The sequence below is a fragment of the Mustelus asterias genome, chromosome 15 (assembly GCF_964213995.1).
Source record: "Mustelus asterias chromosome 15, sMusAst1.hap1.1, whole genome shotgun sequence".
In the NCBI taxonomy this organism is placed as follows: domain Eukaryota; kingdom Metazoa; phylum Chordata; class Chondrichthyes; order Carcharhiniformes; family Triakidae; genus Mustelus; species Mustelus asterias.
This window is the reverse complement of record NC_135815.1, coordinates 71289166-71303618: the sequence shown is the minus strand read 5'-3', so window position 1 is coordinate 71303618 and position 14453 is coordinate 71289166. Positions and strand designations below refer to the sequence as shown.

Sequence of the window (14453 nt, the reverse complement as noted above, 5' to 3'; positions counted from 1 at the left end):
GTCTGCAAACTTCGTTACCCTACACTCCGTCCCCTCCTCCAGATCATCTATATAAATGGTAAATAGTTGCGGCCCGAGTACCGATCCCTGCGGCACGCCACTAGTTACCTTCCTCCAACCGGAAAAACACCCATTTATTCCGACTCTTTGCTTCCTGTCGGATAGCCAGTCCCCAATCCACTTTAACACACTACCCCCAACTCCGTGTGCCCTAATCTTCTTCAGCAGCCTTTTATGGGGCACCTTATCAAACGCCTTTTGGAAATCCAAAAACACCGCATCCACCGGTTCTCCTCCATCAACCGCCCTAGTCACATCTTCATAAAAATCCAACATGTTCGTCAAGCACAACTTTCCCCTCATGAATCCATGCTGCGTCTGATTGATCGAACCATTTCTATCCAGATGCCCTGCTATCTCCTCTTTAATAATGGATTCCAGCATTTTCCCTACTACAGACGTTAAGCTGACCGGCCTATAGTTACCCGCCTTTTGTCTCCTTCCTTTTTTAAACAGCGGCGTAACGTTAGCCGTTTTCCAATCAACCGGCACTACCCCAGAATGCGACGAGTTTTGATAAATAATCACTAACGCATCCACTATTACCTCTGACATTTCTTTCAATACCCTGGGATGGATTCCATCCGGACCCGGGGACTTGTCCACCTTCAGTCCCATTAGTCTACCCAGCACTGCCTCTCTGGTAACATTAATTGTATTAAGTATTTCCCCTGCTGCCAACCCTCTATCGTTAATATTTGGCAAACTATTTGTGTCCTCCACCGTGAAGACCGACACAAAAAACTTATTTAAAGACTCAGTCATATCCTCATTTCCCACTATTAACTCCCCCCCCTCATCCTCCAAGGGTCCAACATTCACTCTAGCCACTCTATTCCTTTTTATATATTTATAAAAACTTTTACTATCATTTTTTATATTAATTGCTAGCCTAGCTTCATAGTCTATCCTTCCTTTCTTTATCGCTTTCTTAGTCTCTCTTTGTTGTTTCTTAAATTTTTCCCAATCACTTGTTTCTCCACTATTTTTGGCCACTCTGTACGCAGCTGTTTTTATTTTAATACTCTCCTTTATTTCCTTTGTTATCCACGGCTGGTTCTCCCTTTTCTTACAATCCTTGTTTTTTGCTGGAATATATTTTTGCTGAGAACTGAAAAGGATCTCCTTAAAAATCCTCCACTGTTCCTCAGCTATCCTACCTGCCAGCCTGCTCTCTCCCAGTCTACCTTAGCCAATTCATCCCTCATCCTATCATATTTCCCTCTGTTCAAACAGAGGACACTGGTTTGGGACCAAACTTTCTCCTCTTCCATCTGAATCAGAAATTCGACCATATTGTGGTCACTAGATCCAAGAGGGTCCTTCACAATAAGATCCTTAATTCTACCTACCTCGTTACACAATACCAGATCCAAAATAGCTCGTTCCCTCGTCGGTTCCGTAACATGCTGTTCAAGGAAACTATCCCGACAGCATTCTAAGAACTCTTCCTCCATTCCACCCTTACCGACTTGAGTCTGCCAGTCAATGTGCATGTTGAAGTCCCCCATGATTATTGCCGTTCCGTTTTTACACGCATCCCTTATCTGCTTGTTTATAGCCCTCCCTACCTCAACATTATTATTTGGGGGCCTATATACCACACCTACTAGTGTCTTTCTCCCTCTACTATTCCTCATCTCGACCCATAATGATTCCACGTTTTGTTCCTCAGAGCCTATGTCATCCCTCAGTACTACCCTGATATTATCTCTTATTAATAGCGCGACCCCACCATCTTTTCCTTCCTGTCTATTCTTCCTAAACGCCTGATACCCCTGGATATTCATCTCCCAGTCCTGGTCACCTTTCAGCCACGTTTCTGTAATGGCCACTAGATCGTACCCACTTGTGCTGATTTGCACCATCAACTCATTTACCTTGTTCCGAATGCTTCGTGCATTCAGGCAAAGTGTCCTTCTTTCAGCTTTTATCTGGACCCGCTTTGATGAGTCGCGAACACCCTCTCCCTCTGCTCCCTTATCTAAATTACCGCCTTCATTCACTTGCACCCTCTCCTCTACCATTAATTTTGTAATTCCCCTTACCCCTGCATCCTCCCCCCCATCAATTAGTTCCTTGATCCTAGTCAACTCTTCTAGCTCCCCTCCTGTTGAATCTGATGTTTGTGCTAGATATTAACTGCTGTTTAAAATGTTAACATGGTTCAGTTAACTGTTAAATGTTAACTTGGCCAGAATTCTTAGACTTCACCCATGGCTGGCATTCTCCGGTCCCGCTGCAGTGAATGGAATTTTGGCTGAGCGCCAAATTCTCCGTTTTCGCTGGCAGCAGTGATGGGGTGGACAGGTTTGGAGAATGCCGGTCCTTATCTCTCAGTTAGTAAATGCTGAGTTCAGGCCCACTGCAGGACACAAACAGTCACTTATACGTTCACCACCAAAGAGCCTACTTTCAAAACAGGCAACCACCCAGAGCAGATAAAAAGTGATAACCCTTACTTATTTGCTTAAATCTCAAAGTTTCCGGATATGTGTCTTAAGTGCTCCATTTCTCTGGGCCGAAAAAGCTCTGTTTACTAACCAACTCACACCTCATTAAAGATGCAGAGAATGCAAGAAAAACACAAATAAATAACACTTTGTTAAGGGGCACGGAATGCAATAAAAAGGTAATAAAGAGCTTTAGTAAAGAGAGAATTATTTTACCTTTCCAGTGAATTTGCGCATACAGTCCATTAGCTGTAATAAATGGGCCAGATTTGAAAGTTATCCGGTAAATGCAGACCACAGGGATATTTTTTGTTACATTTCTTTCAGCTATAAAATTCACCTCTGCGAGTACGCAAGATAAATCACAGTTGAAGTAAGCTATTTCTAAATCAAGAATATATGTTTTAATTATATTTAATTATTTGGACATATTGTCCTCCTTTTCCAGGTAGCAGGCCCTAAGAGGGCATTGGTGACCATGGACTTCCATTAGATTGGTCCATGATTATGTTTAGCAAAGCACTGCAGTGGCTTGCCGGTGCTCTCTGCAGTATGGCTGACCAGGAACATCTCTCTTTTTATTGCCTGTCACCAAACACACTGGAAGTATTTACAGTCAGATAATCAACTGCTTGGCCATGTTATGAACATGGAAGTCTATAAGCCCTTAAAAGAAACCTGCTCCAGAGTACTTCCCACCCGACTAGAAATCAAGTTGGGGAAATCCAGTCAGAAATGTAACCCACCCACACTTTTGCATCTACATAACCCACCCTTGTTAATAGCAAGACCCTTAAGTTGGCACAATTGACTGTGCTCTGTTGATTATGATTTTAAATCTGAAAGCCTATTGAAAATCCTGAAGATAGCACATTCTCACATATCATTGCCAGCCAGGATCTGGGCCATTAGGTTACACACTGGCTATTGCTAGTGATGAACAAATTGTGATTGCACAAACTCATCCATTATAAGCGGTAAGAACTGAGCTGAAGGAATCCTGCATGCAAAGTTAAACTGAAGCCTGTCTGCCTGATCAGGTAGCTATCGAAGCATTGGTGGCATTGCATTAAAAAGGAGCACAGGTATTCTCCAGCTGTTCCGAGGAAGATAACATGTCTCAAGCAATACCACAAAAACAGATTAGCTGCTCACTCATCTCATTGCTGATGGTGAAGCAAGTCTATGTCCTAACCAGCAGCCGCAGTTGTCTCCAAAGACACTCAATCTGGAGTTGCATGCGGCTTTTTAACATCTTATTTGCAGCTCACATCAACATGAAAAATGCCTAAAAATATTAAATCAAGAAAAGTAAGGGTCATGTTTTTATTCTGGAGATAAAAAGCTAATCAAAATGCTGCATTTTATTCTGTCAAAAATGATTATTTTAACAAAAGCACCACTGTGCTCGAAGTGAACCTGTTCAAGTGGTATAGCTATACAATAGCTCTAGATAATGCCTTGGTTTGAGAAACAGCTTTTATGGTTATGATCATTATTATTTCTAACACAGTCAAGATGATAAATTATTCTGAATGTGTTATTAGAAGCTGCTTTTTCAATCACGAGAATCAAAAACTGAAAGAATTGTCTTAGTTCTACATGTCACAAGTTAATTTCAAAGTTGGTTTAACTAACAAACTTATACCAAAACAAAACTTTCATCAAGGATTGCAATAATTCAGAGTTAGATCGGGTTTAATTTTGTATTTTTCTATTCATTATAAATGCAAGTTATGAATTACACCAGAAACACCTGTCATTTGTCAGCTGTGACTCCCAATAGTTTTTGCTCTGGGCATTTTAAAAAATGTTATCCAGTTAAAGGTTACTGATACCTGTGGCAGGTTTGTTCATTCATAAAAGTGACCATAAGTACAAGTTGTACTGCAATATAATTTAAAAATTAATATAGCAAACCATCACTCCCACTTAGAAATTCTATTATTTCTAGAAATGTGACACTGAGGAAGAACTTTTAAAGATAGCCTTAAAAAGTTACACCAAACTTCAAGAAATCATCTTTCCAAATTAGAAAATAAGAGAATGTATCATTCTCCACAATCATTGCTCACCTTATTGAACATCAACAGTAGGTCAAAATCTGGTGTAAAAGATGTAATATATCATTATTTCACAAACCTCAGACATGCATAGATTAAAGTTTGACTGTAATAAACTTAAAGCTTAGAGTGCAGAGATTTTTCTGTTTCACAAGCAAGTTGTTTATATCAGTATAAATGCATCCTTTAATCAAAGTTCTGAAGATTCTGTTCTAGGCTTGTGTTGCTGCTTAGTTAACCAAACCAAGGTGAAGAATCAGAACGTTAGTGTATTTCTGCATCATGGCTACTAATGGCAATGAGGTTTCCCACAAAACCTTTGAGAAGTTTTGAATTCAAGTGTTTGAGACACCCTCCTCCCACCAGAACCCCCCCAACCTCCTTTGCCAACTCACAAAAACTGCTGCAACTGCATGGCAGACCTGTGAGCATCCAGAAGAGAAAGCTTAAGAGTTTCAGTTGAAACACTCAATTAGAATGGGCAGAAACAAATCTTTGAATCATGATTGAGATAAAGAAGGTGAACAGTGGGCAAAATTGTGAGTTCAGATATAGAACCATAGAATCCCTACAGTACAGGAGGTCATTCGGCCCATCAAGTCTGCACCGACTCTCTGAAAGAACATCTTACCCTGTGCCCTTTGCCCATAATGCTGTACATTTACCATGGCTAATCCACCTAACATACACATTTTGGACATTAAAGGGCAAGTTAACATGGCCAATCCATATGTTAACCACTTTTACAAAGCGGCAAATACAGGAAAAAAGCACTAAAAATCTACAAGCAGTTGGAATCTTGAGAATTTCTGAAGTCCAGAGATTTTATGGTCCTCAGCTGCTGTGTTTGCAGGTGGGGGGGCGGGGGGGGGGGGTGCTTGTAAAATTTCCCAGGTGGCTTTCCTGCTGCCCTCCTGCCCGCTCCAACCTGTGTCCAGTGTACAGCTGTGTGGACAGGCCTTACCTGCCCAGGCTGGAAGTGAAGAAATAATTTAAGGGACAAGTTACCTCAATCCAATTCCCCATTCACCAACAATCCCACATTCCCTACTTTCCCTTTGTTAGTGACCATCACATTATCTTCTTAGTCACAAATAAAAAATGAAAGGCAATGCAAAATATGGATAACAAGGCAAATTTATAAATTTGCCATATTGCGTATAAGTTTAAAGTAAACACCCTTGTTCTGTATTTTCTCCTCCATTGGGGTTTGCCTGTCCTAGTGCTTTCCTGGTGGCTGCAGCATGGCTAATGAAAGGCTGCTGATTTTCACTGGGGAGAGTGCAGACATTCTTGCAGATTGACCTTGGGCAGGACTTGGCCTATAAGGCCTGTACTCTATATAGAAGGTCAGGAGTAATCTGGACAGGCTAGCGAACAGGTGGAGGGTCGGGGCAGTTATCCTACACAGATCTAGCAATCAAGAACCTGGTTCACCACCATCTTCTCAAGGCCAATTAGAGATGGACAATAAATGTGGGCTTGCCAGTAATGCCCACATTCCATGAATACATTTTTTAAAAAAGGTTAGCTGTACTTCATGTCTGTTGACCAGTACAATAGTTTGACTGATGTGTAATACCCCAATTTAGCTAAGGTAATTTTACCACACAAATTTATAGCTACTGTTTTAATGCAGTGGGTCAACTTTCTCTGAATTATTGTCAATAGGGGTTGGCAATTCAGCACAAGTCATTTGTTCTGTCTTCATTATGTAGGCTTTGTTCTTTTAATTAAAAGATTTAACAGTCTGTTTTTGTTTTTGGATTTTTACCCAATATTTCTGCTAAGTGGAGCAATTGCTAAATTTTTATACAAAACTCAGTTATCTTTAGTTTAATCATAAATTCAACAGTTTTTTTTCTCATTTTAATTACCTTGATTAATGCATATGTTCGCAAAGTAAGTAAAAACACATGAAGCATTGATATTCTAATGACTGCCTGTTATTTTAATTAAGCAGTCATTTTAGAAAGGTTTTAGAATTGCTCTTGTCATTGAAAGTCAGCTTCATCACATGGTACATCGGCAGTCTGGTTCCTTACTGAAAACTGAACAATGGAGCAAGGATTCCTGTTCAAGATTCAGTCAACTGTGAGGCCCTTATCTCGACTGCATCACCAGGAGGAGGCAGAGAGCAGAAATGTGTAACCGTCAGAGAGAAAGGGTGAACTGGTGGGCAGACATCTGTGCCTTGTGTATGATTGGAGTGGTATTCTGATGTGAATGCACATTATCTTGGAGGAAACGACACATGGTAAGGAAGGAGCTAAAAGGAGGAGGAAAACGCAACCCAAGAAATGACGGTGGTGAATATCTGTACTCTCGAAGCATGCAATACAGCCCTGCATGACTGCATCACCCCTGCAAATAGCAGACTTAACCACTCCGGATTAAGAAGCATGCTTGGCAATCTCGGAGGAGTTTTTTCAAAGCTTGTCCCTTTCTTAATCAACATGATGTTTGGATAAATATTATGTGCAATTGGGCAGAGATAATAATAGTAATTATGTGACAACATCAGAATGTACAGTCAAGTTCATTGAGTAAACAAGGCAACACAAGTTTCTGAGTTGGAGCTGATGTATGCTGGTACAATGATACATGACGAAAATAAGATGCAGCGTTAATACAGGAGTGATCAACAGTCTCCTGTTGCTGAGGCTGATATTCAGTGTATTACCCAATGGAGTAGTTTGCACAGATTGAATTACAGCTTTCATTAGCTCAGCATTTCGCCAGGGGTTGCTGCCACTAACAATCAGATACCTTGGGAATCTTGGCTATTTAGCCAGTACGGCAATGCCTGTAGCACATCCACATTTGAAAGTAAAGATCCCATCAGTTGCTAATATTGGAGGAAGCCAAAATTTTTGTGCTTTGAAAAAGCAGGAAGTTGTATTTTAGGAATCATTATGGGAGGTCTGTTCTCCCAGCAGTATTGTGTTGTCTATCATTTGCAAGCAAATGGGTTGTTACTAAGTGCCAAGCGGAATGTTAAAAATAGCCTAGGAATGAGGGCTTTGAAATGTTGCCTGTTTAGAACCTTGGGATCAGGGAATAGGATTTGTGCTTTCACAACTAATGAATAGTTGGGCTGATAAAGACTTTTTTTTTGCATTGCTAAAGGAGCTCTTTCCGTGGGGGAGTTAAACTTAGATTGCCTGAGAACCTCATTTGCAAACAGATGTAAATGGGTGAAAATCATTGTAAGTAGTAAAAGGCCAGGGAAAGCACCAAATTTATACAAAACTCCTTTTCTAAATCCCTCTTCATACATGAGAATGAACATGAATGGTGGCACAGTGGCTAACACTTGCCTCACAGTGCCAGGGACCCGAGTTCAATTCTGGCCTTGGGTGATTGTCTGCATGGAGCTTGCACGTTAAAGAACATAAGAACCATGTTGTTCTGTAGGCCATCTGGCCCCTCGAGCCTGCTCCGCCATTCAATAAGATCATGGCTGATCTTTTTGTGGACTCAGCTCCACTTAACTGCTCGCTCACCATAACCCTTAATTCCTTTACTGTTCAAACATTTATCTATCCTTCCCTTAAAAACATTCAATGAGGTAGCCTCAACTGCTTCACTGGGCAGGGAATTCCACAGATTCACAACCCTTTGTGTGAAGAAGTTCCTCCTCAACTCAGTCCTACATCTGCTTCTCCTTATTTTGAGGCTATGCCCTCTAGTTCTAGTTTCACCCGCCAGTGGAAACAACTTCCCTGCTTCTACCTTATCTATTCCCTTCATAATCTTATATGTTTCTATAAGATCTCCCCCCATTCTTCTTAATTCCAATGAGTATAGCCCCAGTCTATTCAGTCTCTCCTCATAAGCCAACCCTCTCAACTCCGGAATCAACCTAGTGAATCTCCTCTGCACCTCCAGTGCCAGTATATCCTTTCTCAAGTAAGGAGGCCAAAACTGTACACAGTACTCCAGGTGTGGCTTCACCAGCACCTTATACAGCTGCAACATAATCTCGCTGTTTTTAAACTCCATCCCTCTAGCAATGAAGGACAAAATTCCATTTGCCTTCTTAATTACCTGCTGCACCTGCAAACCAACTCCATGTGATTCTTGCACAAGGGCACCCAGGTTCCTCTGCACAGCAGCATGCTGCAATTTTTTACCATTTAAATAATAGTCCATTTTGCTGTTATTCCTACCAAAATGGATGACCTCACATTTACCAACATTGTACTCCATCTGCCAGGCCCTCGCCCATTCACTTAGACTATATCCCTTTGCAGACTTTCAGCGTCCTCTGCACACTTTGCTCTGGCACCCATCTTAGTGTCATCTGCGAATTTTGACACACTACACTTGGTCCCCAACTCCAAGTCATCTATGTAAATTGTAAACATTGCGGTCCCAAGACTGATCCCTGAGGTACACCAATAGTCACTGATCGCCAACAGAAAAACACCTATTTACCCCCACTCTTTGCTTTCTGTTAGTTAACCAATCCTCTATCCATGCCCGTAACACTGTGCACCTTTATCTTATGCAGCAGTCTTTGGTGCGGCACGTTGCCAAATGCCTTCTGGAAATCCAGATACACCACATCCACAGGTTCCCCATTGTCCACTGCACATGTAATGTTCTCAAAGAATTCCACCAAATTAGTCAAACATGACCTTTCCTTCATGAACCCATGCTGTGTTTTACCAATGGGACAATTTATATTCAGATGTCTCGCTATTTCTTCATTGATGATAGATTCAAGCATTTTCCCTACTACAGAAGTTAAGCTAACCGGCCTATAGTTACCCGCCTTTTGTTGACCTCACTGCTGTTTTCCAATCTGCGGGAATCACCCCAGAGTCCAGCGAATTTTGGTAAATTACCACTAGTGCATTTGCTATTTCTCCCGCCATCTCTTTTAGTACCCTGGGATGCATTCCATCAGGGCCAGGAGACTTGTCTATCTTTAGCCCCATTAACTTGCCCAACACTACCTCTTTCATTCTCCCTGTGTCTACATGGGTTTCCTCCGGGTCCTCCAGTTTCCTCCTACAGTCCAAAGATGTGTAGATTAGGTGGCATGGCCATGTTAAATTGTCCCTTAGTGACCAAAGATGTATATGTTAGGGGGATTAGCAGGATAAATGCATGGGGTACAAGGATAAGGCCTGGGTAAGATGCTCTGTTGGAGAATGGGTGCTGACTCGATGGGCCGAATGGCCTCCTTCTGCACTGTAGTGATTCTATGATCCGAAACCATTAATTTTCACACCTCAGGTAGAGCATGTTCCAGAAAATGCAATCATGGAAGCTTTCTCATTTTTAGCGTAAGCTACTCTGATGCCATGCGGATGCAGAAAGAATGATACATAAATTACATTTTAGATCTCACTAAAATAAAACATGGGGCATGATCTTACCGCCCCTTCACGCCACATCCATACTGCAGCAAGGTCGGAGAATTTGGCAGGCAGGCGGCATGAACAGTAGTAAGATTCCGACCATAATATTTTCAATCACCATAAAACATCATTTGCATTTAAAATTTTAGTTGTAAGTTTGCAGCTCTTTCAGAAATGGCATAAATTCAGGAAATGTACTGATAATTTTGCATGGGCCTACAGAGGGTATGTTAAGAACAGTTGAGGATGAGGCAAAGGTCTTGTGGAATTAGGATATGTATTGAGGAAATTCTGGCATAGCAGCAGAACGAGCATACATTTTTGTGCCCTAATTTCCTGAACCTTTTGGAGAAAAATCAGCAGTTTTGGTGAAGTTTTGTGGAAATTGCAGACATTTGGGAATTTCTTTGAAGTTGCTCCCCCTCCACTGTCGTAACTCACCTGGGAATGAGCTGGAAAACCATGTTCTTCTTCTGTTTAAAGTTCAAAGTTTATCTATTAGTGTCACAAGTAGGCTTACATTAACACTGCAACAAAATAACTGTGAAAATCCGCTAGTCGCCACACAGGTACACTGAGGGAGAATTTAGCATGGCCAATCTATCTAATCAGGACATCTTTAGGACTGTGGGAGGAAACCCACGCTGACACGAGGAGAACGTGCAGACTCCGCACAGACAATGACCCAAGCTGGGAATTGAACCCGGGTCCCTGGCGCTGTGTGGTTCTTCTCTGCTCCAAAGATTATTTGAACACCTTTGTTAGAAGGGAGTGTCTTTTACCATCTATTGGTCTCGGAATAGCAATCCAAAAACAAATTACGTTCATATCGCTGGGGTTCTGCTGTGAAAATATTCAGCAGTAATTATCTCCAATGTTTCAGGCACGTAGTCTAAAGTTAAAGTGAATAGTCATGGTTAGAGAAAAGGAGACCTGATTAAACTTTCTGTATCTCAAGGTGGATGAAGCTGGTGTGAAATGATGAAACAAAAACAGAAAATGCTGGAAAATCTCAACAGGTCTGACAACATCTGTGGAGAGAGAATAGAGTCAATGTTTTGAGTCAGGATGTGTGGGTTAGGTTGATTGGCCAGGTTAAAAATTGCCCCTTAGAGTCCTGAGATGCGTAGGTTAGAGGGATTAGCGGGTAAATATGTGGGGGTAGGGCCTGGGTGGGATTGTGGTCGGTGCAGACTCGATGGGCCGAATGGCCTCCTTCCGCACTGTAGGGTTTCTATGATTTCTAGGATGACCCTTTATCAGACCTATGATGGAGGTTTCTGATTGATGAATCTTTTTTAATGAATTTGCCTTTCCTCAGCCTCCATCTCCACTGAATTTGTGCAATAATCTTGTGCTAAATTTGGGTCTGTGTTTAGTTAATTATGCCCCCCCCCTCCCCAATGCAAGGTATGCTGATCATTCCTCTTTGAACTATGATCTAAATATATAATCCCAGCAGTGAAATTGGAATGTAACGGTTTGAACCCACACACACTCTGGAGATTGGACAACTGAACATTCCAATTGGCTCAGCATATTTTCAATATTTTAAACATTGCTCCTTGTCCTCAGATGGTTCTAATTGCTCAGCACATTACTTTCTCTTTGCTTTGGTAGCTCTATAATTTAGCTCCACCATACCCATAGAATAGCTCAGGAGCCATGTGTAGCCATCTAATATTCATCACAGCCCCTTGGCAGACCTCTCTGGATAGGGAAGGTAACTATGATGTGGAGATGCCGGCGTTCCGCACAAATGAGGACGGCCTCAACCGGGATATTGGGTTCATGTCACACTATCTGTAACCCCCACAACCTGCCTGGATGTGCAAAATCTCACTAGCTGTCCTGTCTCAAGACAATACACATCTCTTTAACCTGTGCTTAATGCTCCCTCCACTCACATTGTCTGTACCTTTAAGACTTGATTAGCTGTAAAGACTCACATTCCAATCATTATTCATGTAAATTGAGTTTGTGTCTTTGTGCCCTGTTTGTGATCAGAACTTCCACCCACCTGACGAAGGAACAGCCTGTTCCGAGTGCTAGTGGCTTTTGCTACCAAATAAACCTGTTGGACTTTAACTTGGTGTTGTTAGACTTCTTACTAGGGAAGGTAACAGCAGGATCAGACTTATTATCCTGAGAAGTTGACAACTTCATTTCCCATCTTGCTGTCATCTGTGGATTAAGAGCCAAGGAATGAAGCCTTCTGGCAATGCAGTGTGGTATTTATTCTAGTGAGTGATTAATGGCAACTGGAATCTCCAATAATGCGCTTTCCCACTGAGCACCTTCTGACATGTTTGTAAAGTTTATTGAAAAGCATATGCATACTAATTAGTGGCGGAATGCTTCCAAATCGACATTTAAATTGGTATTTCACAGCTGAACTATACTCTTAGGCAAGAATGGTTTGTTATAAGTAAACACTTGCAGAGTATTTGTGTAGACCTACAAAGACTGTGTGCTATTTGAATGAATGTTGACTTGGCCAGTATATGATGAGATAGAATGATGGAATAAAGTAAGATGCTTTCCTCAAAGAATGTATATTCAGATGTTCACATGTATGGAAGTTGGAAACATCTGATAATGCTCGGCTTGAATTTTGTACCCTGTTATCAGTCACAGAACAATGCATCGTCCTTACCTCCGAATCGAAGGTAAGGAGTTGAGTGTAACACATGGTGATGGAAAGGGAGAGGCTATGAGTATATTCACAATATATTCCATGTAAGTACATGAAGAATATTAAATATTCATCCATTGTCTCAATGGAAAAGTCAAGTAAAAATCATGTGTGCAATGCTGAACATAGATTTAATTCTTCATAAAGGTTGTGACAGCAACTTGTGGGAGCTATCATTAACCCAAATACCTCTTGTACAGGGAAGGGAAATGTCGCACATCAGTTCATTGTCCAGTGAAATAGGATAGAAAATGTATAAGTGGTCATTCAGGGGTCGGCGGGGTTGGAGGGTAGTTGGGGGATGGGGCAGTATCAAGGCTGGGGAGTGTAGTCGGATGGGCTGGGGTATGAGTGGTAGGTGGGTGGGACAAAATTAAACTTGGCACTGATGTCTTCCCCAGGCAAATAGCTGTGATAGCCATTGTCATGTGGCAGTACCATAAAGAATGGCCACGCGCGAAGTGTAAAAGGGCAGCTGGAATTCATGGAACTGTTATTCGAGCAAGGAAAGATCTTTTAAAATCCAAAGTAGTGGAGGTGAGTAGTGAGTTTATTTTTATTGTGTCCTTTAACTGAAGCTACAGAATGGACAGAAAACGTTGCAAGGGCAGGTTGGAAGCATTTCCAGCTGTAGACTTTCAAAGTATGACTTTCACATAGAGCTTGTCTCAAAGGAAGTCAGTACATAACCTGGCAGCTGGAGCTGTCAGCTGAGTATAGGAGGAACAACAGCTGCAGCTTTCTGTCAGAAGAACCTTGCACACTGGACCACAAGCACCCACATAGTATTAGCCAATGTTTTCATTTAAAGTTGCTAGCAACCGTTACCTTATTACATTTTGCAGGAGCTTTTATTTTTAAGCTTGCTGAACATTCAAGTAATCCACTGCCATCATGTAACAGAATGTGGTAGATTAGCAGTAAGTCAATCCAATGTTAAATTCTAATATGTTCCCCACTGACAGATTGAATCAATGCTTTTCCCTTGTATTCTTTTCCCCCTATCCCAGCCCTCCCCCACCCATTGCCTCCATTATACAGTACATTTACACTGTGCCATTCACTCTCTGTTATCCGTTATTCATGGGACAGCCTTGGCTCTTATGTCAGCACTTGGAACACCACAAATATGTCTGATCCTATTTTCAAGCAATATGCATGCCCATGTACTCCCACCACGAATCACTGGATAATGAATAAGAGTGAGGAACCTGGCCAATTTTTCCCACCCTAGCTTAGCGATGCTGAGGCAGATAACTTACACAGACCAGAGGATATGACCTGAATTTTCTATAATCTGTTCAACTCAGCTATTAATTAGATATACTTGCTCAAACACTTGGTTTGGGGAGATGGGGGTAGGGTGGGGGTTGCATTCACTGCACTGATGTTGATTGGTGAAGTACAAGTCATCTCATAAGACCATAATAATAGGAGCTTTGCTATATTGTCCATTAAGCCTCCTTCCCCATTCAGTAAGATCATGACTGAATTTATACATCAATGCCTTATCCCTATTTCTCTTGATTCCCTCAGCATTCAAAAATCTATTGATCTCAGTCTTGCATATACTCAACATCTGCCCCTGAATAAAGAGATTCCTCCTTATTTCAGTCCTAAATGGCTGACCCCTTACTCTGAGACTATGATGCCGAGTTTGAGACTCTCTAACCAAGGGATATAGTCTCTTTGTACTGTATATACCTGGCCAAGGCTCTAAGAATTTTAGATATTTCTATTAGATTACCATGCATTCTTCTAAACTCCAAAGAATATAGGCTTACCCTCCTGAATCTTTCCTGCTAGACCA

At 41.5% G+C, this 14453-nt stretch overlaps 1 protein-coding gene across 8 annotated transcripts in view; it reads right to left on the bottom strand.

Annotated features, from left to right (window-relative positions):
• LOC144504560 (filamin-A-interacting protein 1-like) overlaps positions 1 to 14453 on the bottom strand; it is a 250722-nt gene that overhangs the window by 218032 nt on the left and 18237 nt on the right. For 5 of the 8 annotated variants that reach the window (XR_013499668.1, XM_078230085.1, XM_078230083.1 and 2 more), the window contains exon 1: positions 4589 to 4612. The exons of the other annotated variants lie outside the window; for them this stretch is intronic. Coding sequence is in view for 4 of the 5 variants with exons in the window: in XM_078230085.1 (XP_078086211.1) it covers positions 4589 to 4600 (12 nt within the window). In the remaining variant the exon portion in view is untranslated. Of the gene's footprint in view, positions 1 to 4588; positions 4613 to 14453 lie in introns of those variants that run through there. 8 annotated transcript variants of the gene reach the window in all.